The 26,655-nt window shown below is 49.7% G+C and overlaps 1 protein-coding gene across 2 annotated transcripts in view; it reads left to right on the forward strand.

Annotated features, from left to right (window-relative positions):
- Nucleotides 1-25,702, forward strand: part of ABAT (4-aminobutyrate aminotransferase) — an 87,126-nt gene extending 61,424 nt beyond the window's left edge. For both annotated transcript variants that reach the window (XM_061152794.1, XM_061152795.1), the window contains exons 7-16: nt 7,323-7,403; nt 7,982-8,074; nt 8,549-8,611; nt 9,569-9,632; nt 10,636-10,784; nt 13,332-13,469; nt 15,063-15,230; nt 16,715-16,861; nt 21,113-21,224; nt 22,917-25,702. In XM_061152794.1, the coding sequence (XP_061008777.1) occupies nt 7,323-7,403; nt 7,982-8,074; nt 8,549-8,611; nt 9,569-9,632; nt 10,636-10,784; nt 13,332-13,469; nt 15,063-15,230; nt 16,715-16,861; nt 21,113-21,224; nt 22,917-23,038 (1,137 nt within the window). In that variant the 3' untranslated portion in view covers nt 23,039-25,702. The remainder of the gene's footprint in view (nt 1-7,322; nt 7,404-7,981; nt 8,075-8,548; nt 8,612-9,568; nt 9,633-10,635; nt 10,785-13,331; nt 13,470-15,062; nt 15,231-16,714; nt 16,862-21,112; nt 21,225-22,916) is intronic.
- The last annotated feature ends 953 nt before the right edge of the window (nt 25,703-26,655 follow it).

Below are 26,655 nucleotides of genomic sequence, written 5' to 3' on the forward strand. Positions count from 1 at the left end.
AACTGAACACAGAGAGGTTAAGTATTTGTCCAAAGTCACACAGCCAGAAGAGGCACTGGAAATAAAAAGCCCAAGGGAGCTGGGCTCTTTAGGGATGGATGGGCTGGGAGTTGGGGAAGAGTGGTCCCTGTAGGGAGTGGAGGGTGGGAGGGAGAGGTGCAAGGGGCTTCAGGAACAAAAGAGGGCAGGGCAGCTGGATCAGAAGAGCCAGGAAGGGTCCAAGTGTGACTGGGGCGGCAGGCAGGGGCCGGGGGCACTTTCTCATGCTCGGCATTGCTACCATCTGGGGCTGGATTCTTCTCAGTGGTGGGGCCGTTGATTGATGACGCTGGCTGTGACACGCGTGGGGATGTGCATACACACTAAGCGTACTGTGTGTGTGTGTTTGGTCGCTTCAGTCCTGTCCGACTCTTTGCGACCCGTGGACTGTAGCCCACCAGGCTCCTCTGTCCATGGGATTCTCCAGGCAACGCCCTCCTCCAGGGGATCTTACCGACCCATGAATGGAACCCAGTCTCCCTGGGTTTGCAGACAGATTCTTTACCATCTGAACCACCAGGGAAGCATACTACTGAATGAATTTTCCCCTGTAACCCAGTGTTTCTCAAGTTTTTCTTCCCATTATGACTCACTTAAGGAGCCTTTTTTTTTTTGGCTGCACCTTTCTACATGTGGGATCTTAGTTCCCCAACCAAGACTTGAACCCACACCCCCTGTAATAGAAGCACAGAGTCTTAATCACTGGTCCATCAGGGAAGTCTCTCAGGAGGCTTTTTAGACATTGTTTTCCTAATTGTCTTCCCCAACCATGAAACGTTAATACCACCCTGTTTTAGTTTCCTGTTGCTGGCATCACAAACTACCACCAGCCTAGGGATTTAAGACAACAGCCATTTATGGTCTCACAGATCTTGTGGGTCTAGAATCCGATGAGCAAAGCTGAATGCTCTGCCTACGTGAATGCTCAGCCTAAGCTGAGGTCAGCTCGTAGCTGGAGGCTCCGAGGGAGGATCTGCTTTGGGGCTCTTTCAGGTTGTTGGCAGAGTTCGTTTCACGTGGTCCCTCCACCATCAGGCCAGCAACGTATGATCCAGCCCTCTTTGTATCCCTTCTCCGCCTCTGCCCTGAGCAAAGGGCTTGTGTGGTTGCACTAGACCCACCCAGAAAATCTAGGACTGTCTCCTTTCTGAGCTGAATAGAAAGCTTAATAACATCTGCAAAGCCCCCTCTGCTATGTAACATATTCACAGTTGTGGGGATGGGATAAGAGTGGGGTGTCTTCTTGGAAGCCATAATGGTGCCCACCACACACCTATGATACATGGTATATATATATGTGTATGAAGAAGTGTGAAGTGTTAGTCACTCAGCTGTGTCCGACTCTTTGTGACCGCATGGACTGTAGCCCACTAGGCTCCTCTGTCCATGAAATTCTCCAGGCAAGAATACTGGAGTGGGTTGCCATTTCCCTCTCCAGGGGATCTTCCTGACCCTGATCGAGCCTGCATCTCCTGCATTGCAGGCGGATTCTTTAACGCTGCAATTCTTTAACCATGGAAGCCTCCCCTTACTTCTAACAGCACATAGACAGAATCGTACTGTGTGTGCTTTTTATCACATCTGGGTTATTTCACTCAAAATCCATCTGGAGATGTGTCCTTGGTAGCCAAAGGGCATCCATCCTCCCGGCTTTAATTGTTCCATTGTGTGAACTGTTCCATTGTGTGAACGCGCTGTAATTAGCATCCTACCTACCTTGGATGAGCATCTGAGTCACTTCCCACGAAGGCCACTGCTGTGGACCTTCCGGTTTGTGTGTTGGTGACACAGTCATGCATCCCATGATACAAGGTGCGGACAAAACCAGCCCATCTCTGCAGCAGTGTGCACACATGGTCAGCCTCAGCAGATCCTCAGATACCCGGACAGTTTTCCGTCTGGCTACTTCCCAACCACCCCCCACCCCGGGCGCCCTGTGTCATTAGGGCTTCCATTTTTCTCAGAGTGTGACATCATGTCCACACATAAGGGGTGTGATTCCCAAAAAGAAATCAAAGAAAGACGGGAGGACTGAAAGCCTGATCCCGGCAGGAACCAGCTCCCCAGCTTTTTATATATTTTTAAAATACTATATATTTGACTGTCTTGGCTCTCAGCTGCAGCATGTGGATCTTTGTGTCTGTCATGCAGGATCTTTGGTTGCACTGCACGGACTCCCTGGGCTTCCCCAGGGAGTGGCTCAGTGGGTAAAGAACCCGCCTGCCAAAGCAGGAGTCGCAGGAGCTGCGGGTTTGATCCCTGGGATGGGAAGATCCCCTGGAGGAGGGCAAGGCAACCCACTCCAGCATTCTTGCCTGGAGAATCCCACAGACAGAGGAGCCTGGCGGACTACAGTCCATGGGACCGCAAAGAGTTGGCCACGGCTGAAGCGACTGAGCACTCACACACTCTCTAGTTCATTGCGCAGGCTCTAGGGCACAGGCTCAGTAGTTGCTGCAAAGCTCCACATCATGTGGGATCTTAGTTACCCAGGGAGGAATTGAATCCACGTCCCTGCACTGCAAGGAGGATTCTTAACCACTGGACCAGCAGGGAAGTCCCCTCTCCAGCCTTAAAGAAGCAGCAGAAGATAACAGGAAAGAACTCAGCTCCTCTTTACCTGTGGGTGGGTGTGCCTGCCTGGGAGGGACCTGGGGATGGTTCTCACCTCCGATGGGTTGACAAATTCAGGGGCTGCTCTGGCAGAAGCCTTGTCCCCCCACCCCCCAAACCCAGGGTTTCTGGCGAGGCCTGTTGGTGTCTCTGAGCGTGTGTTTACATTCAGAGCCCAGCTTTGTTTCGAAACGTTCTGCGGATCCCAGATGCCTCAGCAGTTGGTGCTAAAAAACTGTGTCAACAAACACGCCAGACACATTTGCCGTGTCAGCTGCCTCCGGAGGCAGAGTGGCCCCAACAGCACATGACTTCCAGGCCCAGGGATTCTGATTTGCAGGGGCAGGGGGTGGGGGAATGCCCTGTGTCCACCTATCCCTGCCAAGAACCTGGACGCCACCCCTCATCTTCCCTTCCCCCACCCAGGCAGGGACCAGTCCTAGCTCCCCCTCTTCCACTTGGAGTTTCCCATCAGCCCCTCTCCATCTCCCCTTCCACTCCACGTCCATTCTCACCTCCTCCAAACCATCCTCTAAACTGCTCTGTGCCTGGAACCCTCTCCTGGTACCCACTGCCTTCAGGATGCCTCCCAGCTCCTCCTCTTCACGTGCAAAGCCCTTTGTGATCCGCCTCCTGCTTCTTCAGCCTCAGTTTCTTTCTTTTTTTAAAAATTAGCTTATTTTTATTTTTTTGACTGCACTGGGTCTTCATTGCCGCAAGCAGACTTTCTCTAGTTGCAGCGATTGGGAGTCACTCTTCCTTGTGATGCACAGGCTTTTCACTGCAGTGGCCTCTCTTGTTGTGGAGCACGGGCTGTAGGCACAAAGGCTTCCATGGTTGTGGCATGTGGACTTGGTTGGTCCTGTCACGTGGAATCTTCCTGGAGCAGCGATTGAATCTGTGTCCCCTGCATTAGCAGGCGGATTCCCATCCATTGTACCGCCAGGGAAGTCCCAGCCTCATTTCTTGACATCTGTTCACTTAATGATGGATGGAGTACCTACTGTGTGCTGGGCACTGTCCTTGGTGCTGAGCTTGATGATGCAATCACAGTCTAGGTTACAGTCCAGAATAGTCTGGACCAGTGTCTGGATCACAGATCAGATCTGCCTAGATCGCCACCTAGACCATAGTCTGGATCAAGGTCTAGATCACAGTCTGAGCTGATGTTGTTCTTGCAGAGGGCTGGGTGTGGGAAAGGGAGACTGGCACAGCCTTACAGAAGTGATCGTTGACCGCCACAAGCTCAGCAGAGTGCATCTGAGGCGTCAGACAGGACGACCTTGATTGACGTCTTCCAAACTCTTAGCAAGAGATGCACTCAGGTGGTGCATGGTGTTTTACCTGTCCTGGGCAGGTTACTGCCAAGTCATTGAAGTCCTGAGATGGTGCTTATCAACCCTTCCGTACCCCAACCACATCATCTATAATTCATGTGCCAGGTCACCTGGATCTAACCAGTTGAAGTTAGAGCTTCTTATGTCCCCGGGGCAGCCTCATCACAGTGCTCACGGGCTATACAGTAATTACTGGTCATGTCATTTGCCTGGTCACTGCAATAAATGATGAGTGCCGACTGACATCCATGGTGCCTTGGCTGGGCTGGCCGTAGGGCAGCTGACCTTGTCAGCTAAGACATCAGTGTGACCTCCAGGCCTTTCCACCTGCGTGATTCTGTCCTTCAGGACTAGCTCCTGCCTCATTCATAGGCTGTGTCCTCTCACTGGCTCCTGACGAGCACCCAGGAAGGCATCCTCATTTTCTCAAATAAGGACCAGAGAGGTTAAGTGACTTGCCCCAGGGTGCACAGCTGCTTAAACCAAGCCCATTCTCCTCCTTCTGCACTTTATAGCTGCTGAGTCTGATGGCAAGGATTCTAGAAACCTGTCCTCAATTGATTCTGCTACCCAGAGTCCCAGATACCTTCTGTTCTTAATGGATGTCACGCTTTGCCGAACAAGAACACCACCCCCACATCTCGCCTGGGCCCAGAGAGGCAGTCAGCCTGGCCATCTCCTCTGTGAGCTGCTTCCCCCACTACCTGTGCTGGAAATTCACCTCCACCCCGAGCTCATGATGTGTTTGATTTCCTCGGAGCCACATTGACTGTGTGTGTGTGTGTGTGCTCAGTTGCCCAATTGTGTCCGACTCTTTGAGACCCCATGGACTGTAGCCCGCCAGGCTCCTCTGTCCATGGGCTCCTCCAGGCAAGAATACTGGAGTGGGTTGCCATTTCCTTTTCCAGGGGACACAATGAATGGCTTGAAGCCAAAACAAAAGACCGCTCAGAGGCTCCCACAGGCCACCCAAGGTCTCCAGTCTCTGCCAAGCCTACTTACCAACAGCATCTATAGTTTCAGGTGGAGGCTCCCTGCAGTGTCCGGCAGAGGCTGGGATCGGATGTCAGCCAACCTGGGTTTGACTTATGGTTCTGCCTCTGTCTGTGTGATTTGAGGCCGGTTGCTTGACCTCTCTGGTCCTCCATTTCCCCAGCTCTACAATGAAAAGGGTTAACTCCCCCCACTGCTTATCCTCGACCTAGCCAGCTAGTTGCTGCTGAAAAAGAAAAACCAAAAGAGGCACAAGGCTACCATGACGTCCAGCGGGCCACGCCTGGACTCTGCAGGAGGATGGGTGCTAGGGCCCGCCTGTCCTTGAGTTTCCTCCTGTTTGGATTTGCACTGAGTTTGTTTACGCAGCTGAGTCCGAGAGAGAGGGGTGCGTGAGAATTTCCAGGCTCAGTCAGTCCTTCCTTCCTTTTAACTCGACTCGCAGGATCTTAGTTCCTGCTTGCAATGCAGGAGATGTGGGTCAGGAAGATCCCCTGGAGGAGGGAATGGCAACCCTCTCCAGTATTCTTGCCTGCAGAATTCCATGGACAGAGGAGCCTAGCGGACTATAGTCCAGGGGATTGCAAACAGTCAGACATGACTGAGCAATTAACACTTTCACTTGCTTTGAAAGCATGGAGTCTTAACCACTGGACCGTCAGGGAAAATCCCCAATCCACTTCTTGATGACCTCATTGCTCATTCACTGTGCAGACCCCACTCAGACTCTTGCTGACCCTTCAGGGGGACCTGGCTGCACCTGGAGAGACAGATCAGCTCTGTTCTTATCCCCATTTGCATTTCCATTTGCATCTTTTCCATAAGGGTGGATGCAGGTTGATACATTTATCAACACCCACAGAAGGTACACGACTCAGTGAAGCCTAACATACAACTGTGGCCTTTCCACATGCCATTTTACCAGCGATACAACATTGTCATCAGCTAATGTACCTTCGTTTGCTTAATCTTATTTTGGCATTTAGAATGGTTCTCCCTTTTGTTGTAAGCGGTTCTCCTTTTTGCTTCCTTGTTTCCTGGGTTTCAGAAGCGAGTGTCTATATAGCGTCGGGTGTGCACTGTTGATTTCCTTACAGAGGGAATCCTTCTCTGGACCCACATCTGTCAAAAAAAGGAAGTTTCCTAACACTGCCTCTCTCATAGGCAGCTCTTTCATTAGCCAGCTCCTACATCAGATTGCTCCCCTACGCCTCACTCTCTTTAAAACTTACAGCTACTGAGACCTCTTTCTTTCCCCATTTTTTTTTAATTAGAGTATAATTCACATGAGGTCAGATCCATCCTTTGCCATATACAGTTCTATGGGTTTCAACAAATGCATACTCTGGGAATTCCCTGGTGGTCCAGGATGGTTGCACGGCAGGGGGCATGGGTTTGATCCCTGGTCAAGGAACTAAGATCTTACAAGCCACCCGGTGGGGCCAAAAAATAAATAAAACTTAAAAAAAATTTTTTTGACATTTCAAATTTATTTGCTAATTTTTTAAAATAATTGTACCTATTGTTTATATTTTTGGCTGTGCTGGGTCTTCATTGCTGTGCAGGCCTTTCTCTGGTTGCAGGGAGCAGGGGCAACTGTACTTGCAGTGTACGGGCTTCCCATTGTGGGGGCTTCTTCTGTTGCAGGGCACAGGCTCTAAGGCGTGCTGGGAATCTTTGGAAAAGCAGGCAGGCAGTTTGTCAATGTGAGGCTGCTGTCAAGGCATCCTCTTAAATAAAACTTTTTGGTGTTGTTCAGTTGCCAGGTTGTGTCCTCCTCTTAGCTACCCCATGGGCTAGTATGCCAGGCTTCCCTGTCCTTCACTGTCTCCGGGAGTTTGTGCAAATTCATGTCCATTGAGTTGGTGATGCTATCCAACCATCTCATCCTCTGCTGCCCCCTTCTCCTCCTGCCTTCAATCTTTCCCAGCATCAGGGTCTTTTCCAGTGAGTTGGCTTTTCACATCAGGTGGCCAAAGTATTGGAGCTTCAGCTTCAGCATCAGTCCTTCCAGTGAATATTCAGGGTTGATTTGGTTTAGGATTGACTGGTTTGATCTCTTTGCTGTTCATGGGACTCTCAAGAGTCTTCTCCAGCACCACAGTTCAAAGGCATCAGTTCTTCAGCATCAATTCTTTCTTTATAGTGATAGTGCAATACCCCAGCCAAGAAACTGACACTTGGTTTCCAACCCAGAGCCATCCTAGTGGATTTCTCTAAAAGTGCAGGAGAATCTGTCATTCCTGGAAGTGTGAAACACATCCACTCTGCAAAGCATCACCAGTGGGTAGGACCTGGGTCAAGCAAGAAATCACGACTGGCATTCTGGGTTTTTTGCAGAGCACGTTCATCAACAGACCTGCCCTCGGAATCCTTCCTCCGGAGAACTTTGTGGAGAAGCTCCGAGAGTCTCTGCTCTCGGTGAGTGACTCCATGGAGACAGACTGCCTATGTGAGGACCCACCTCCGCCTACTCCATCGCTAGCCCTTGGCTCTGAACTCCCGGAGGCCAGAGTAGCTGGGAAGGAAAGGGTTGACATCCATAGCAATTAAGGATGGGGTGTTTCTGCATTAGTCTCACTCTTCCTGCTGTTTCTTTCAGGATGAGTCTTTTTAAATTTTTCCTTGCGAGAATACCTGGGATCACTCATGTGCTGGAGGGTGGGGTGGGGGAAAGGGAACCCAGTGGAACTTAAATTAGCATGGGTCCTCCCTGACTTTGGGTTTCAGTGGCCACAACGATCACTGTCCTTCGGAATCCTGCCTTCCCACCTGTAAAATGTACAGTTGGTGGCGGGGAGGGCCATCAGGAGGGACCTATGGGCTTTATTTACCTTTTCTCCTCTCTGGCCTCCAGCCCCCAGGCCTTTCTGGGCTTCTCGCTCACCCTCCCAGTCTGACTGCATCCAGGACCTCGTACCTGGTTCCTTGCCCGCATGTAGCAGCCCAGCTGGAGGGAGGAAGGAGAGGGGAGCCCACGACTGTTTCCCTCCCTACAGGTGGCTCCCAAAGGGATGTCCCAGCTCATCACGATGGCCTGCGGCTCCTGCTCCAATGAGAATGCCTTCAAGACCATCTTCATGTGGTACCGGGTGAGGTTTGGGGCATGCATGTGTGTGCACGTGCACACGCACACACACACACACACAAAGGCTCCTCAGCCCCCAGCCGCACACTCAGTCCTTGTCCAATTATTCACCCCAGTTGGCCGGAATATTGGACCAAAATCCATGACCATGTCCAAAATCCAGGGAGGGCCACGGGCTAGTCAAGCCTCTCTGAATATCCCAGCAGAGAATGGTACAAAACCTCCCCAGTGTGCCTGGAATAACATACCATCTCACAGATCTTCACTGTTGCCAACAGAACAGGGATGAGCCTTATCCGTCCATCTATTTCATCACGAGCACTGTGAATAGTCTGTGCCTCCATCCAAACGTGTAACATCAACATGTGTCAGCAGCTCTTGAGAAAGCACCCCCTCGTTGCCTTGGCTGTGGGTGCAAAGCGGCAGCTCTCCCTGCCCCAGGGCATCTCTGAGAATCTTTTCTGTTCCATTGTGTCAGGGCAAGGAAAGAGGCCAGTCGAGTTTCTCCAAAGAGGAGCTGGAGACGTGCATGGTCAACCAGGTGAGCCCAGCACCCGCTCCGCCCAGTGCGTGGGGTCCTGTTCTCCTCAAGTCGGGGGGTCATCTCGGTTTGTAAAAAAAAACTGCAACATCTGTGAAGTGCAATAAAACCAGCTGCATCTCATATCCCATTTGGAGACGAACACAGGAAAACGACGAGAGGGTGTGCTGGAGTCTGTGGGAGAAGGTGATGGTTTTCCCGGGAGTCTTGGGGACCTAGTGGAGTTGAGCCGGGTCGAACCCCCAGAGGCGCGGGCCCCGAGGCGGCCTCTGCGGTGTCCCCAGCGGCTGTTCCTGAGTCACCTGGAGGCAGGTCTGATTTCCTTTCCGAGTGGACGGCCAGAAGGCAGTGCTGCTGTGCCGTTTGCTTGGGGCCAGGAGAGGCCTAGGCATTCGTGAACTCCTCCTGCGCCCAGGGTCAGCCCTGGAGGGCCAGGGAAAGCTGGTTTTCCTCCCATCCTGCTGGTCCAAAGCCTGGGCGTGTCCTGTGAGGGGCCCAGCTCAGCATCAGGTCACGGGAGGCAGATACCACCCCACACCTGGCCCATCTGCAGGCTGTGGGAATCAGAGCCACCGAACCTGGGAAAGGAAGGGTGCTGGGAGGAGCTGGAAGAGCCCATCGACGGCCGGGGTGGTGATGGAAAGGAGAAAGGGGGGTTGTGGGGACCCTGGGACAGCAAGCCCACCCACCTTCAGGCTTGGCCGAGAAAGATGGGCGCCCGTGATGCAGAACTTGTGAGAAGACAGAGGTTCAGAAATGTATCTCATGAAACCTCTTGATTTAAAAAAAAGAAAAAAATCCACAGGCTAGATACTGACCTCTGGTGTCCAGTTTGTAACTTCCACCTGCGAGGGGACCCCTGATTCTCCTGAGACTTCATGCTCCTCGAGGTCCACGTGGGCAGCCGTCTCGGTCCCTGGCTCGCAGTCCTGACCAATGGCTGTTTCCTGCTTCCAGGCCCCCGGGTGCCCCGACTACAGCATTCTCTCCTTCATGGGTGCTTTCCACGGGAGAACCATGGGTAAGGAGGGCCGTGGGATCCGGAGGCGGCAGGTAGAGTAATAACAACAACACAGTGATCGCTGCCTCTGACCGGGCATAGCAGCTTCCGCTTATGGTCTCCTTGATTGCACACCACTCCCTGCAGACTAGGGGTGGCTGTTCCCACTTTGCAGATGTGGACACTGAGGCTCAGCAAGGGAAGGAACATTCAAGGCCACTCAGTGGCAGAGCTAGGATTTAAACCCTTGCCTCTCTGCCTTCAAAGAATTAGTCTGTGATAAATCAGAAAGCAATGACACATATACACACACAAAGACACACGCGTGCGCCTTCAGCTTCAGGATGTTCCCAGAACTGGGATTCTGCAGGCACTGGGTCTCCCCAGGCTGCCCCATATCATTCTCAAAAACAGTCTGGCAGAAACCAACACAATGTTATAAAGCAATTTTACTCCAACTAAAAAGTAAATTTAAAAATAAATAAAAAGTGTTTGCTGGAGTCCTGCCTTATTGAAGGTACCATTCACTGAAGGCACAGCAGTTCTAAAATGGAAAAAGTACAATCTTTGCCTTCAAAAAAATCTAATAATTAGATAAAGACTTCGGGAATTAAGAGTATATCTTGACCTGCCCGAAAGTTTTTATAACTACTGTGATTAAAACCATTCATGAAAATTTAGAGAGACTGTGTGATGGATTTGTTGTTGTTGTTCAGTCGCTAAGTAGTGTCCGACTCTTTGCAACCCCATGGACTTCAGCACACAAGGTTTCACTACCTCCCAGAGTTTGCTCCAATTCATGTCCATTGAGTCGGTCACATAATGATGTAATGAATTGGTGATGTAATGATGTAATGGATAGACGTGTTAATTCTGTTTATGAGAAGCCCAATCTTCATTTTCTGTGATCCAAAACATGAAATTTAATAAGTTCACAAACTTTGAAATTCTAAAGAAAAAAAAGAATAACAGTCCACCCTCCTTCCCGGAGTCAACCTCTCCTCTTCTGTTCTGCTGGGCTTAGGTTGCTTAGCAACCACGCACTCCAAAGCCATTCACAAGATCGACATCCCCTCTTTCGACTGGCCCATCGCACCGTTCCCACGGCTGAAATATCCTCTGGAAGAGTTTGTGAAAGAGAACCAACAAGAAGAGGCCCGCTGTCTAGAAGAGGTAACACCCGGACCCTCCCGGTCCTCTCAACACCCCGTCCTGACCCTCAGCACCCCAAGAATTAGCCCAGATAAAAGGAATACACATAGTGTCTGGGGATCCATGTGGCCCTGGCTGGGACAGAGGAATAGGGAGCCACGTGTCCCAATGTTCCATGTTAGGAAAGGTAACGAGACACTGATTTTGCCACCCAGCCTCCACCACCCGGCTTCTGGTATCCACTTCTGTATCATTTAGGTTTCTTTGGGGACAAGCTCCACTGACTCCAGAGTAAAAGGAAATGAACTGATGGAAAGAATATGGGACAGCTCATAGGAAAACTGATTCCAGGGGATCCTCTAGTCCAGTGTGTCAGTCTTCTCCAGAATCCTGGGGCTTTAGGGGGAGCCCTGGAGGTTGCAGGAGGTGGGGGAGGGACTAAGGATGGGCGACCCTGGTCACCAGGCCTTCACTTCAACCAACAGCCCTCCCTTGATCTGTCCCAGATATTAGGGTTCCATGTAAGACGTTGAAAGGATTCTGTTGTTTGAGGGGGCAGGTGGGGAGTGGCTATCATTCAGATTTGGATTTGAGCTCAAATAAGGCTGGTTTGCCTCTTACCCACATCTCTCTTTTGAATTAATAGGTTTCACCTAGTAGGTATGAAGCTAGGTGCTAGGTATTTCGTTGTTGCGGTGGTTTAGTCGCTAAGTCGTATCTGACTCTTGCAACCCTATGGACTGTAGCCTGCCTGGCTCCTCTATGGGATTTCTCAGGCAAGAATATTTGAATGGGTTGTCATTTCCTGCTTCAGAGGATCTTCCCAATCCAGGGATCAAACCCACAACTCCTGCATTGCAGGCAAATTCTTTACCTCTGAGCCACCTGGCTATTTAGTGGTAAATAAAAGAAGCAAGATGATGGAGTCCAAGCAAAATAAGACCAGCCACATGTCCCCACAGTCGTCATATTTTTTTCTAGTCATCACATTTTTAAAAAGTGAAAAGACCTGAGTGATTAATTTTAATAACATTTTATTGAACCTAGTGTATCCCAAATATTACTGTGTCAATATGTCATTAATATTTTTAAATTATTGATGAGATGTTTTATATTCTTTTTTTGTGTTAAACCCTCAAACTGCCGGGTGTATTTTAGACATAAAGCACATCTCATTTTGGACCAGCTGCATTCCAAGTGCTGGATAGACATGTGTCTCTTCTGCATCCTATCAGAAAGTGCAGACTAGTCAGAAACACAGCGCTAGACAAATAAATGAGAAGATAGTCATGCAATGGCAAATTGCAAATGACACTCTGCAAGCAAAGAAAAGCATCTTACAACTTCCTTGGGGTCATTGGCGAGGCAGAGACCAGAATTACATCATCCACATAGATGATTTTTCTTTCATTCTGCATCACAGAGAAAGAATACCCTTGTTACTCTATCTGGGTATGTGGTTTGGGTTTTTTAAATTAAGTATAATTATTAAATTATTAATGAAGTATCACAATTACTGTTCCTTAATTATTTATAAGATGATGCCTGTTTTAGAACAAGACTCCAAGAAATATAACCACTTGGGGAAAATCAGATGCTTTTCTTACTACTCCATCACTGTTAACAGTTAAAAACTTTTTTTTCTTGTTATGACCTATAGGGAAGGAGAATCTGAAAAAGAATATGTGTGTGTGTGTTTGTGTGTGTAACTTAGTTTGCTTTATACCAGCAACTAACACAACACTGTAAATTAACTATACTTAAATGTTTTCTTTAATGATTTTAAGGTAGAAGGGTGCTCATTTCTCCACATACTCTCCAGCATTTATTATTTGTACACTTTTGATGGTGGCCATTGTGACTGGTGTGAGATTGTAACTTACTGTACTTTTGATTTGCATTTCTCTAATAATTAGTAATGTTGAGCATCTTTTTATGTGCCTGTTGGCCATCTGTATGCCTTCTTTGCAGAAATGTCTATTTAGGCCTCCTGACCATTTTTTGATTGGGTCATTTGGTTTTCACTGAGTTATGTGAGCTGTTTGTATATTTTAGAAATTGAGCCCTTGTCTGTCGCATCACTTACAAGTATTTTCTCCCAGTTCACTGGTTGTCTTTTTGTTTTGCTTATGGTTTCTTTTGCTACGCAAAAGCTTACACATTTGGTTAGGTCCCACTTATTTATTTTTGCTTTTATTTCTATTGCCTGGGAGACTGGCCTAAGAAAATGTTGCTAAAATTTATGTCAGGGAAGGTTTTGCCTCTGTTCTGTCCTAGGAGTTTTGTGGTGTTGTGTCTATATCTAAGTCCCTAAGCCATTTCGAGTTTACTTTGTGTGTAGCATGAGGGTGTGTTCTAGCATCACTGACTGCCCTGTGGCTATCCAGCTTTCCCAGCACCACTCGCTAAAGGGAGACTGTCTTTTCTCCACTGTATATTCTAATGATAAGACACCATGGCATCTTCAACATAACTCCCAGGGGTCCACAGCACCCCCCATGCCCGTCCTCCTCAGGGGCTGCCCAAGAGCCCCCACGAGCCCTTGTCCCGTCCCCCTTTGGAATCCAGGTGGAGGACCTGATCGTGAAGTACCGGAAGAAGAAGCGGACGGTGGCCGGCATCATCGTGGAGCCCATCCAGTCTGAGGGCGGAGACAACCACGCGTCGGACGACTTCTTCCGGAAGTTGAGAGACATCTCCAGGAAGGTCAGTGCTGGGGCTGTCTAGGTGGTTTCCCAGAGCGACAGGTGAGCCTGGACTCCTGTAAGCTTCCAGGTGTTCACAGGCTAACTGTGGGCTTGGTGGGTAGGAAACTTGGGGCTGACGGCAGGACAGGGAGTTCTTCCCTAAAATCTTCCTCCAAAGTAAGCCTCCAACCTGCCGTCTTAGTTGGTGGTGGTGGTTTAGTCGCTAAGTCGTGTCCGACTCTTGTGACCCCGTGGACTGTAGCCCGCCAGGCTCCTCTGTCCATGGGTTCTCCAGGCAAGGATACTGGAGTGGGTTGCCATTTCCTTCTCCAGGGCATCTTCCCCACCCAGAGATCAAACCCAGGTCTCCTGCATTGCAGGCAGGTTCCATCTTAGGGAATGCCCAAACAAGAGAACGTCCCAGGGAAAGCCTCAGCCCCCTTGTCCCTTTTCTTTGAAGGGATCCTACCTCATCTTTCAGCCCATTGTGGTTAACTCTCCACAGAAACCAAATGAACAAACTTTATTTTAATATCATGTCTATTTTCGGCTTCCTAGATGACCCTGTGGGCTTCCTTTGTGGCTCAACTGGTTAAGGATCCGCCTGCAATGCGGGAGACCTGGGTTCCATCCCTGGGCTGGGAAGATCCCCCGGAGTGGGAAAGGCTACCCACTCCAGTATTCTGGCCTGGAGAATTCCATGGACTATATAGTCCATGGGGTCTCAAAGAGTCAGACATGACTGAGCAACTTTCACTTTCAAATGACCCTAGTGGTAAAGAACCTGCCTGCCAATGCAGGAGACATAAGAGATGTGGGTTCGATCCCTGGGTCGGGACGATCCCCTGGAGAAGGGAATGACAGCCCCCTTCAGTATTCTTGCCTGGAGAATCCCATGAACAGAGGATTCTGGCCGGCTACAGTCCACAGGGTTGCAAAGAGTAGGACACAACTGAAGCATTTAGCATGCCCGCATATCTATTTTAATGTGTCTTGCATGTATAGCTGGCCCATCCAAGCAGTTTATGGATAAAGGTTTTAAAAATTGATTTAAACACAGATGCTAAGTAAATAATAGTCCAGGTAGACTTCCCTTGTGGTCTACTGGTTAGGACTCTGTGATTCCACTGAAGGGGCAGGGGTTCAATCCCTGCTCCAGGAACTAAGATCCTGCCTACAGCACTGTGTGGCCAAAATTTAAAAAAGAAAAAAATTAAGACCAATAATAATAATAGTCAGGGTGCTGAGCAGAGCTGGCAAACATGGCACCTGAAGTTTGGGAAATGGGGCTGCCTTACAACTGGAACACGCCTCCTTCTGAGCATGTTGGCCTGCTCAGGGACCAAAGCCAGTGGTTCAAGGAGCATTTGATGTTCCGATTTTGTTCCAGTTGGGCAGTGGGAGGCCACGTGCAGACACAGCCCTGCAGGAACTGACTTCCTAAGCCTTGGTTTGGTTTTTCACAGCCTGAGAATACGGGCTGGGTGTGAGGTTCAGAAAGCAGTGACTCTTGGGCTGGATTCCGGGATCCGGGATCCGGGTCCGAGGTGGGTGGGTCCGAGGTGGGCAGGTGCGCGTGGTGTTCATCTCTCCCTAACCCCGCCTCCGCCAGCACGGCTGTGCCTTCTTGGTGGACGAGGTCCAGACTGGAGGAGGCTGCACTGGCAAGTTCTGGGCCCATGAGCACTGGGGCTTGGATGACCCGGCGGACGTGATGACCTTCAGCAAGAAGATGATGACTGGGGGCTTCTTCCACAAGGAGGAGTTGAGGCCCAACGCTGTGAGTGGGGACCTGCCTGCTTGCCCCCTCCTCTTTGCTTTCCAGGGCAGGGGGCGTTGCTTTCTCTTAACTGCTTCCTTCTCACCAACAAGGCACTCAGTAAATACCTAATGTCTCACAGAAGTTTCCGAAGCCTTATTTCTCATCAACCTAATTTAAAGGCAATGGTTACAGTCACGCCAGCTGTCTCTGCAGGGTTGACTTTATAGCAGTCTATCATCAGACTTCTAATTTTTCTCTCTGTGCACAAGCAAAAATATTGTCAATAGCTGCTGCCGTGAACAGAGCCTTTGTCTCTGACCCAGTTCTAAATACTCTGCTTGTACTTTTAATCTTTACAACATCTAACCAAGTAAATGTTATTTTTCTCTGCCATTTTGCTAATGAGGAATCAGGCACAGAGAGGTTAAGTAAGTTGTTTAAGGTCACACAGCCGGTTAAGTGACCAAGTCAAGATATAAAGCCAGAGCTCATGCTCTTAACCACTTTACTGGAATGCCATATGTACATACAGATTCTCTCTCTCTCTCTCATTCCCACACACACACACACACACACACACACACAGAGTCATCAAGGGCCCAGGGTCCCTCCTTCCATCATTCCTGCATGTAGCTTCTACCCTCAAGGTCACCTCATGATCCAAAATGGCTACTTGGGCTCCAGCCCTCAAGTTTCAGCTCGAGGCAGTAGGAAGGAAAAAGGAGGCCAGGACAAAGTGGCCCACTTCTCGTCTTTAAGCAGCCTCCCCAGAAATCCTATGTTTCTGTTTCTACCGCTTTTGCCTAAGATCTGTTCATATGGCCACTCTTAACTGCAAGAGAGGCTGGGCAGTGTGTTTCAGTTGGGCCGCACAGGTGCCTGAAAGAGGAGTAAAGTGAGCAGTCTTTAAGGGTCAGGCTGCAGTCAGTCCCCTCCTGACCCCACCAAAGTGCTGTGTTTTCACAGACAGATCCCTTAACCTCTCAGAACCCCAGCTCATCCTTTATAAAAATAAGAGCTGTGGTGATGAGGAGCCAGCTGTCTCAGTTTCCCCAGGGCTGAGGGGTTTTCCAGGGCTTGGATGAGTTGGTGTCCCTAATAGTAGTAACTATAAGACCCACAAGGACTTCCCTTGTAGCTCAGTCGGTAAAGAATCTGCCTGAGTGCAGGAGACCCGGATTCGATCCCTGGGTTGGGAAGATCCCCTGGAGAAGGAAATGTCAACCCACTCCAGTATCCTTGCCTGGAAAATCTCATGGACAGAGGAGCCTGGTGGGCTGTAGTCCATGGGGTCGCAAAGAGTCAAACACAACTGAAGTGACTTTAGCACACACGCATAAGACCTACAAGGTTGCTGTGATGGAGAAAATTTGGTGAGACCATGTGTTATCCTCCCAGCCCTTAGCAGCTGCTTGCTGATTTGATCTCTCTCCTCTTAAACGGGGAGAAGTGTGTCTGAGGGTACATCTGGAACCTTCCTGATACCCCGTGTCCCGTTCTAGCCTTACCGGATCTTCAACACATGGCTGGGGGACCCGTCCAAGAACCTGCTGCTGGCCGAGGTCATCAACGTCATCAAACGAGAGGACCTGCTGAACAACGCCGCCCATGCTGGGAAGGTCCTGCTCACGGGACTGCTCGACCTCCAGGTACTCCGCCACCCAAGCCCCACCCCAGCCCTCCAAGACCCCCACCCACAGCTCCCCATGGTCCCCAGGGCAACAGCTGAGCCCTTCAGGGTGGCATCGCACCCACTGCCCCAGCGATTCTGAGTGGGCTGTGCCATTTCTGTAGGGAGCGCCTTCCTACTCCTCATTTCCAACCTTGTTCCCGGTTCCTGAGCTCCAAGTTTTCTTCTAACATCCTCCTCTGAGTTCAGACATCCCTCCTTTGAGAAACTGCCCCAACTCTCCTCTCTCCTTCCCACCTGTGCGCCGCCTGTTCCCTCCCCTGGACCATCTTCTACACCCTGGTCACTCCATAGCGGTGCTCTCCAGGGGGACAGATTGCAAGTTCTTGTTGTTCAGCCGTGTCCGACTCTTTGTGACCCTGTGGACTGAAGCACGCCAGGCTTCCCTGTCCTTCACCATCTCTTGGAGCTTGCTCAAACTCATGTCCATCAAGTCGGTGATGGCATCCAACCATCTCATCCTCTGTCGTCCCCTTCTCCTCCTGCCTTCAATCTTTCCCAGCATCAGGGTCTTTTCCAATGAGTCAGTTCTTCGCATCAGGTGGCCAAAATACTGGAGTTTCAGATTCAGCATCAGTCCTTCCAATGAATATTCAGGATTGACTTTCTTTTGGACTGACTGGCTTGATCTCCTTGCAGTTCAAGGCACTCTCAAGAGTCTTCTCCAGCACCACAATTCAAAAGCATCAGTTTTGCTTACAATCAAGATTGTAAGCTATACACATAATTTCAAAGGTCCTAGTAGCCATAGTAAAAGTTAAAAAGAAGGAGGTGAAGTTAATTTGAATAATTTGACCCATCATATTCAAAATATTATTTCAACATGCCATCAATATAGAAAATAACATGATATTTCACATTCTTCTTCTCATAAGTCTTTGAAACCCAGTATGTATTTTACATTTAGTTGTTCAGTCACAAAGTCATGTCCTACTCTTTGCAACCCCATGGACTGCAGCACACCAGGCTTCCCTTTCCTTCACTATCTCCCAGAGTTTGCTCAAAGTCAAGTCCATTGAGTTGGTGATGCCATCCAACCATCTCATTCTCTGTTGCCCCCTTCTCCTTCTGCCCTGAGTCACCTAAGGCACATCCCAATTTGAACTCACATTTCAACAGCCACATGTGGCCACCTCATTGGACAGTAGAGTTCTCTTTTATAATTATTTGCCTTTGTTGTGTCTATTCCCTGCACAACACACTCTCCTAGATTTGAGGGTGGGAGATGTTACTGGGAGGAACCACAGTATCTCCAGGACTGGCCAGTCCAGCCCAGGAGTTAGGAGGAGAGCTGACCCTCCCCAGATGTCTGGACAGAAAGAGCCCTTCCTTCCTCTGGGAGCTTGAAGCATCTGGTCCCTGGTGAGCTCAGCAGAACCACTGATGATGATGGTGATGCTAACAGTGCTGCTGATGTTGAAGGGAGGAGGGACGGTAGTGAGAACAGCCCCCACTGATTGAGACCCTGCTCCGGCCACGTCCTAACAGGGGGCCTCATGCATTCCTGGTTAAGTCCAACAGTAATGTTACTGATGTAGACACCACTGTTATCCCCATTTTACAGATGAGGAAACTGAGGGCTGGAGAGTTATTAACTTGTCCAAAGTTACACAGCTTCTACTGTGCCTTTTCTTTCTTTCTTTCTTTTTAAAATGTATTTATTTATTTGACTGCACTGGCTCTAAATTGCAGCACACAGGATCTTTAGTTGCAGCACGTGGGATCTAGTTCCCCAACCAGGGATGGAACCCAGGACCCCGGCATTGGGAGTGTGGAGTCTTAGCTTCTGGACCACCAAGGAGGACTTCCACTGGGGTTTGAACCTGATTTTGGTGACCTTCAAAGTCCATGTTCTTTGCCAGTATTCACCTCTGACATGATCAAAGACATCATCCTTTTTAAAATTATTTTTCCATCAATTGAAAATTTGCTCTGTGCCAAGCATTGTGTTAAGTGAGTTATCTCATTTAATCCTCAGAATAGGATTACTGCATTTTAAGGGAAAAATAAATGCAGGATCCTGCAGTTACATTTAAATTTCACAAGTCCAAAGCCCAGGGGAGAAAGGCAAGTACTAGACTTGGTTCCCATCACAGGGAAGAGGTAGGAGCTTCAGGGACCAACTTCTTCCTCCCCGGATACAGATGTGAGAGTTAGCAAATTACAATACAGGACTCTCAGTTAAATTTAAAAGATGGGAACTAATTTTTTTTTTAGCACAAATATATCCCATGCAATGTTTGGGACATACTTACACTGAAAAATTAGAAGTTGCTTGTCAGGGGCTTCCTTGGTGGGTCAGTGGTAAAGAATCCGCCTGCCAACTCAGGAGACATGGGTTCCATCCCTGATCTGAGAAGATCCCACATGTTGGAGCGACGTGCACCACAACTATTGAGCCTGTGCTCTAGAGCCCTGGAGCTGCAACTGCTGAAGCCTCCCTGCCTACAGCCCGTGTTCCGCAACAAGAGTTAGTTCAGTCGCTCAGTCGTGACCCCATGGACTGCAGCACACCAGGCTTCCCTGCCCATCACCAACTCTCAGAGTTTGCTCAAACTCATGTCCATCGAGTAGGTGATGCCATCCAGTCAGCTCATCCTCTGTCGTCCCCTTCTCCTCCCACCTTCAATCTTTCCCAGCGTCAGGGTCTTTTCAAATGAGTCAGTTCTTCGCATCAGGTGGCCAAAGTATTGGAGTTTCAGCTTCAGCATCAGTCCTTCCAATGAAGGTAATGGCAACCTACTCTAGTACCCTTGCCTGGAAAATCCCATGAACGGAGGAGCCTGGTAGGCTACAGTCCATGGGGTTGCAAAGAGTCAGACACAGCTGAGCAACTTCACTTTCCTTTTTCCTTTCCTTGTACGTGCTCTAGAGATATCTGTTCTTTACAATCTCAGATCGGGGATAAAGATATACAATGCACAGTCCTCAATGTCAAACCTTCAGGCCTTTCATGACTCTGTTTAGCCCTTCGGCTAGTGACGTCCTTTCTCAGCAACTCCCTCAAGGCTCTGGGAACAGTCACTAATGGCTTTCCATCAGTCACATCAGTACTTCAACATCTTGTTTTCAAGATGTTTTTCCACGATGTACTTTTTACTGCTCTCAGCCCTTTGCCTGGGGGTGATGAGAAAGTCATTCTTATTTTTCAAAGAAGCCCTGTTAATTATAGTATAGGCCTGTGCATAGCATATTCCCTATAGTACTCCGCAGCAAGAGAGGCCGCGACAATGAGAAAACCATGCACCACAAGTAGAGCGTAGCCTTCCACGCACCGAAACTAGAGAAAAGCTCACACAGCAAGGAAGACCCAACACAGCCAAAAATAAATAAACAAAAGTTAAAAAAGAAAAGAAGTTGCTTATCTGAAATTTATCTGGGTGTCCTGTATGTTTTTCTGGCACCCCTAAGCCAGGACAAGTTGAAGTTAGAAAAATATAATTCTCATTTTCTGGATGGGAATGGGGAGCTTTAAACCCAGGTCTGCCTAATGGCAGACGCTGAAGGGGTTAAGTGTGGCTGCTGAGACAGCTGAGCCCCTCCGACTGTGCTGCAAGTAGCTCGAAGGGGGATTTCTTTTTCTTTTCTAGGCCTGGATTTGCATTTAGACTGAGGCTGGGTGGGAGCAGGTGCTAGAAAAAGCCTCTGGGAAGGATGGAAGCAGAAGGACCTTCCCTTCTGCTGCCCATTCCTTCTCCCGTTGCCAGGGTGGCAGGGGAAATGTCAGGCACTTCTTTGTCCCCTGGGGGGACAGCTGGGCCCCCGTTGCAGTTGTCAGTGCCGGAGTGTGGACGTGCCAGGGCCGGCCGGGTCCTGCAAGGATCCTGTTGTTCTGAGGCTGTCCCTGCCCTGAGCCGAGTGGCCGTGAAGTCCACGGGGACTGATGGCTGCCTTGGCTTTTTTCTTTTTTACTGACCTGGGCCTTCGTTGCGCGTGGGCTTTGCTCTGGTTGCGCTGAGCAGGGGCTCACCTCTAGTTGCAGCGTGCAGGCTTCTTTTTGCAGTGGCTTCTCATTGCGGATCACGGGGTCTAGGGTGCAGGCCTCAGGCCTTGTGGTGCACGAGGCTTAGCTGCCTTGCAGGACATGGGCTCTTCCCGGACCAGGGATGGAACCCACGTCCCCTGCACTGGCGGCAGATTCTTAACCCCTGGACCACCAGAGAAGTCTTGCTTTCCTTGCACTGATGCCGGCCTTGTCTCCCGACTGCAGGCCCGGTTCCCCCAGCTCATCAGCAGAGTCAGAGGGCGAGGCACCTTCTGCTCCTTCGACACTCCAGACGAATCCGTGCGGAATAAACTCATTTCAATAGCCAGAAACAAAGGTGAGATAGCCGGGTGGGGGGGAAGTGACCACAGTTCCTGGTCGGGGGCCCAGTGGGGGCACAGAAGGTGAACCTTCACAGGACTAAAAATAGTCTGAATCTCCTTTCTCAAAAGAAGAGAAAGTTACCAGGGAGCGAGCTTTGTATGTTGATTCATGTGGCGATATTCCCTGAGGTAAGTGGTGCCTATGCTGGAAAGGATCAGGAAACCTTCCTTCAAGGAGCTTTCAGTCTAGCAGGAAGGGGTGACATTAAAGAGAATAGTTCAGAAACAATCTATTACAGTTTTAAGTCCTAGGATGGAAGAAAAGGAGCTAGAGAGAAAATAGCTGGGGAAAATGTCCAGGAAATCAGGGAAGGCTTCCTGGAGGAAGTGGCATTTTGCTGGATGAATAGTGGTTGGCCAGGTGAAGAAGGTGAGGAGGAGCGTTTTGGGCAGAGGGAGGGAGGTGTTCCTTTAGCTGGGTGAGATGGGGCTTAGAGTGTGACAAGCAACAGAGGCAGCGGCGGGTGAATCAGGTTCAGGTGGATGATGTTCAAGATTCTGGACTTTCTCCTGAGAGCTATGGGAGCCCTGAAAGTTTTAAGTGGGGGAGATCAGAGTGCCTGCTAGGTGACTAAGCTGGTATCTTTCATGTGGACCATCTTAGAGGATCCCAGCAGCAACCCTGAAGGGTAGGGTAATTCATCTCTTGAGAATGAAAAAAACAAGTCTCAGAGACACTGCGCAACCTAGGCAAGGACCCCCATCTAGTCAAAGGTGAAGTCACCCTTTAAAATAAGTACATTCTGGGGATTCCCTGATGGTCCAGTGGTTAAGACTCTGTGCTTCCCCTGCAGGGGGCACGGGTTCTGTCCCTGGTCCAGGACACTAAGATTCCCGCAGGCCATAAATAAATAGGTTTTTAAAATAAAGTAAGCAGATTCCAGGAACTCCCTGGCGGTCCAGTGGTTAAAACTCAGCACTTTCACTGCTGGGACCACAGATTCCATCCCTGGTTGGGGAACTAAGATCCCATATGCTAAAAAAAAGATAACAATAAGCAGATGTCATCTCTTGGCCATGCTGACCTGCCCACACTTGTGTAATTTACTTCTTTTTTCCATAATTGCATTTATTCAGTTACTTTTGGCCGCACTCAGGCTTTCTCTAGTTGCGGGGAGCAGGGGCTACTCTCCAGCCGCGTGGTGCAGGGGCTTCTCGTTGTGCTGGCCTCTCTCGTGGCGGAGCACGGGCTCTAGAGCATGTCTGGCACACGGGCTTATTGCTCCGTGGCATGTGGGATCTTCCTGGACCAGGGATTGAACCTGTGTCCCTTGCACTGGCAGGCCGATTCTTAACCACTGGACCACCAGGGAAGCGCTGTCATTTAGTTCTTTACTTATTTTCTCTCCCTGCCACACCAAGTTCCCGGGAGGCAGGGACTTGGTCTCAGGGTTTCCCCATCAGCAGGGTGAGTTTGGGGCAATAGAGCTGGCGTTCACAGTTGGGAGGGAGGGAAGAGAGAAGGGTGGGCAAGCCGGGCGATGGGAGAGAACAGGAAGGAAGGCTGGATGGGTGGCTGGGGGAAGGATGAAACAGTCCAGATGGATGGTAGCACCCCTGTGTGACTGTCCCCCGGGGAACCCCCAGCAGGTGACTCTGAGCCCGAGCCCCTAACCCCCCCCAACCCCCCATGCCTTTCCTTCCAGGCCTGATGCTGGGGGGCTGTGGCGACAAGTCCGTCCGCTTCCGCCCCACTCTGGTCTTCCGAGATCACCACGCCCACCTGTTCCTCAACATCTTTAGTGACATCCTGGCCGACTTCAAGTAAAGAAGCCCTCTCCTCCGCGTTCTGAGGACGGCCCGACCTCAACCGTTGTCAAATTGATTAGTTCGCCTAATTCATGTTTTCACTCAAAGTTTCAGAGGTGAAGGCATAAACTGGAGGGTTACTCGTGCAGAGGAGGGGATGTCTCTGGTGGCTTGGGGGCAGGGAGGGGCTGGTTGGGGTCTCCGTCTCCACGGAGCCGGTGGCGCACGTTGATTTTCAGCTCAGAGATTCTGCTTGAGCCCTGGACTTAGTCTTAGGATGGTCCCTGGGGGTCCTGGCCATGTAACTGCCCCCCGGGCACCCCGACAATACCTTTGGAAGCCAGTCAAGGGAATGACACCCGCTGCTGGGGCTGGCAGCCAGGACTCCTGGGTTCCGTTCCACTTGAGTGACACATTCAGAGAGGGGAGGATGCTGGTTCCCCCTCCCCTGTCCTATGCAAACAGACTCGCGTCCCCCTCACCCCGTTTCCTGGCCCTGGAGCTCTGAGCATGTCCCATGGCAGTGCAGTGATGGGCAGGACAGAGCATGGGAAGGCAGGATGGCAGGGACATGGGACTGAGCTTTGGGCTGTGGGAAGGGGGTCTTCTGGCCACTCCCCCGATGCATCTGGGGATGCCTCTCCAAACTGTGAATTCTCTCCTTGATGGGGCTTCGTCCTCGGAGAATCTCTGGGCGGCATCACCAACAGGTCTTAGTCACCACCCTCATTCCCCAAGTCCCCTCCCTCCTGTTAGGCATCAGCCTGGACCTCCCTCCTGGGAAGGAAAGCTGTGGCCCATCACCCTGGGACACACTCCCGGGAGTGTCAGCCCAGGCCGGGGACAGCAGAGACTCCCCTCTTCCCGTCCCCCTGGCATCTGGGGTCTGACTTTGGACCCCTGGTCCGGGGGGAAACCTTTCTCTAGCTTTTGCTCATCCACCTCTGCTCCACATACGACCAGCCCCCCAGGAACGGCTTTGCTGCTCCATCAGAGGGAATTGGTTACAGGACCAGGTTTCTTCTTGCGGGAGGCGTCACACATTATAAGTGCAGAGCTCCAGGCAGGAAAACACAGCCTGTCAGGGCTTGGCAGTTCCCTTGTTGTCATTGCTCCGAGTCAGAGGTTTTCCCGCCATGCGTGAGTGTGAGAGGAACAGGCAGGTGATGTTTAGAGGCTTCACTGGATGATGGCTGAGGTTCAAGGGGGTCTCTCCTGGAGGTGAGACAATTGTGCAACTAATTTGACTTCAGATGCTCCTAAAACAGAGCAGCAGGTCGTCCTAGAGCAATGAGGTGTGGCTTAGCAGGTAGATGAAGGAAGTCCGTCCAAAAGGAAGCCACTTGGGTCTCCCCGTGCTTCGGCTGACAGTTTTGGGGAGCCAGGCAGATCAAGAATCTCAATTCAGCACTTTTCTCTTTTAATAACTAATCATCCAAAGATCTCAAAGTGCTTTGGTTTTTTCTTCCCGCTTCCACTGTTGAGCAGATTTGGGCATCAACCTATCTTTGCCGAGAGTGGAAGGCAAACTCACATGCTTAACAAGAACACGGACAGATCCATAAATACTGGTTCACCCCACATCCTGCACTCTGTGCTAATCTTGCTTTTAAGGAGCTCTGCTGTGTCCCAGGGCAGGTGCACTGACAGCTAAATGGAGTTCCCTCTCTCTACAACTTTTACTCACCTGTAGATTCATTTGTTTATCCAGTTATTCATTCATGAAACTTGCATTAAATACCTGCTCTGTCCCAGGCCAAGCGCTAAGCACTAGAAATCCAAAGGTGAAATAAAACCTAGTCCCTGCTCTCAAGGGACTCACCCTCCCATTGGGAACAACAGACTCTTAAACCAACAATCAATGCAGAATGGCAAGTGCCGTAACAGCAGTATGTATGGGAACATCAGGAAATCTGAGGGAGTGACCTGATCCACCTAAGGGTCAGAGGAGGGTCCAAGGAGAAAGTGACATTTGAGCAGGGTTTTGCAGGATGCATAAGAGTTCACCTAGCAGGCAAGGCAAGGAAATGTTGCAGAAAGGGAACAGCATATGCAAAGACACATCCGTTCACAGCCTCACACCTTTCACAGGGGATCCAGATTCCACAGGCAATATCCCAAGATTCAAGGCCTTATTTAACAAACAAGCAAAATGCAAATCAAACCATACTTCACATATGCTTTCTCTTGAGAACCTTAGCATCGGATCCAAACATACAGTGAGGTTCCTGGAGTCCAAAAGGTTTTTAAGCCAGTGCACAACCAGAAACATGGCTCTCTTTGGTGGAGAGAGTGGCTCCAGTATTTTGTTCTCTCCCCATAGGGCATGGACAGACAAATGAAATCTTTTTTTTTTTTTAATCTGGAGGGTCATGACCAGACTTATTCACTCCTTACCAAGGGAAGTTACTTCTTGGAAAACTTTTTAAGCCATTTATCAGCCAGTTCTCTTTGACTCAGGGCTGAGTGAGTTCCTGAGACATCCTCTTTTGGGAGTGGGGGTCTAGCTGGAAGAATTTCAAAATAAAGATTCTCAGCAGTGTTCAAGAAACTTGTCAGAGGTTAGTGGAACACAGGGAGAGCAGAAGACAGGTGCAGAAGAGTTTTTGTGACCTATGGTCCGGAAATGAATCCATCCCACATTAGTGCAGAAGAGTCCGTGCAGACGACTTTTTGTGACCTATGGTCCGGAAATGAATCCATCCCACATTAGTGCCATGGAGTTTAGTACGTGTCGCTAGGAAATCTCATCCCTTTTACAGAAAAACGAGGTCCAGTAATAGCAAATCTTAGCACATCCTCACTTTTATTATAAATGGGTGTTTTTTTTTATAATTTTTACTGACACTCAGTAACCATGCAAAGTTATGCACAACATTCATCTGTCTATATATCTGTACGTGTCTGTAGCTATCTATATATCAGCTCATGGTAGAAAACCATAGCTAGGGAACCTCGCCAACTTACCTGCATACAAAGTGATCTTGTTTACAGTATTCTGTTGACAGTGCCAATAAATGATAAAGAAATTAACATGTCACAGTGTAACGGATGACCCTATGTCCAACTCCATGAATTCAACCTGTTTCCTGTGTTAATCAGTATTCTTAAATTAAAAACGTTTATAATGGAAACACCTGCGTTTAAGTGGCCTTTTTGGTTAGAAATGGTTTTGGTAAGGACTCATTTGACAGGTTCTTATTAAGCACGTATGATATACCTCTTCGGGATGTCGTGGGGGAACTCTGTGCCCACGTTAAATCTGCCTTGGGCTCAGGAAGCCTGCTGAGGCCACTCAGTTCATCAGAGTTCACCCAAGGTATACCACGTGTAGGGGGTGGACAAGTCGTGGTCCTCAGCTCACCTGCTGTGGGCCTGTGTAAGGACCAGGACACAGGAGGATGCTGTTCGTGAACCAAGCATAGACCCAAGGTAGGGTGGAAGTTAGGCCCTGAATTCAACTTCATGATTGAGTGAGAACTGCTCCAGTGACTCAGAGTGGGGGTAGAAGGCATTCAAGACCAAGAGAACAGCTAGCTGAAGGCTGGGTGAGGCAGGCAGGTCTGTGGCGTTCAGCCTGACTATATCACAAACACGGGGAGATGGGAAGAGCCTGGAGACCAGGCCAAAGAAAAA

The sequence above is a fragment of the Dama dama genome, chromosome 10 (assembly GCF_033118175.1).
Source record: "Dama dama isolate Ldn47 chromosome 10, ASM3311817v1, whole genome shotgun sequence".
NCBI classification, from domain to species: domain Eukaryota; kingdom Metazoa; phylum Chordata; class Mammalia; order Artiodactyla; family Cervidae; genus Dama; species Dama dama.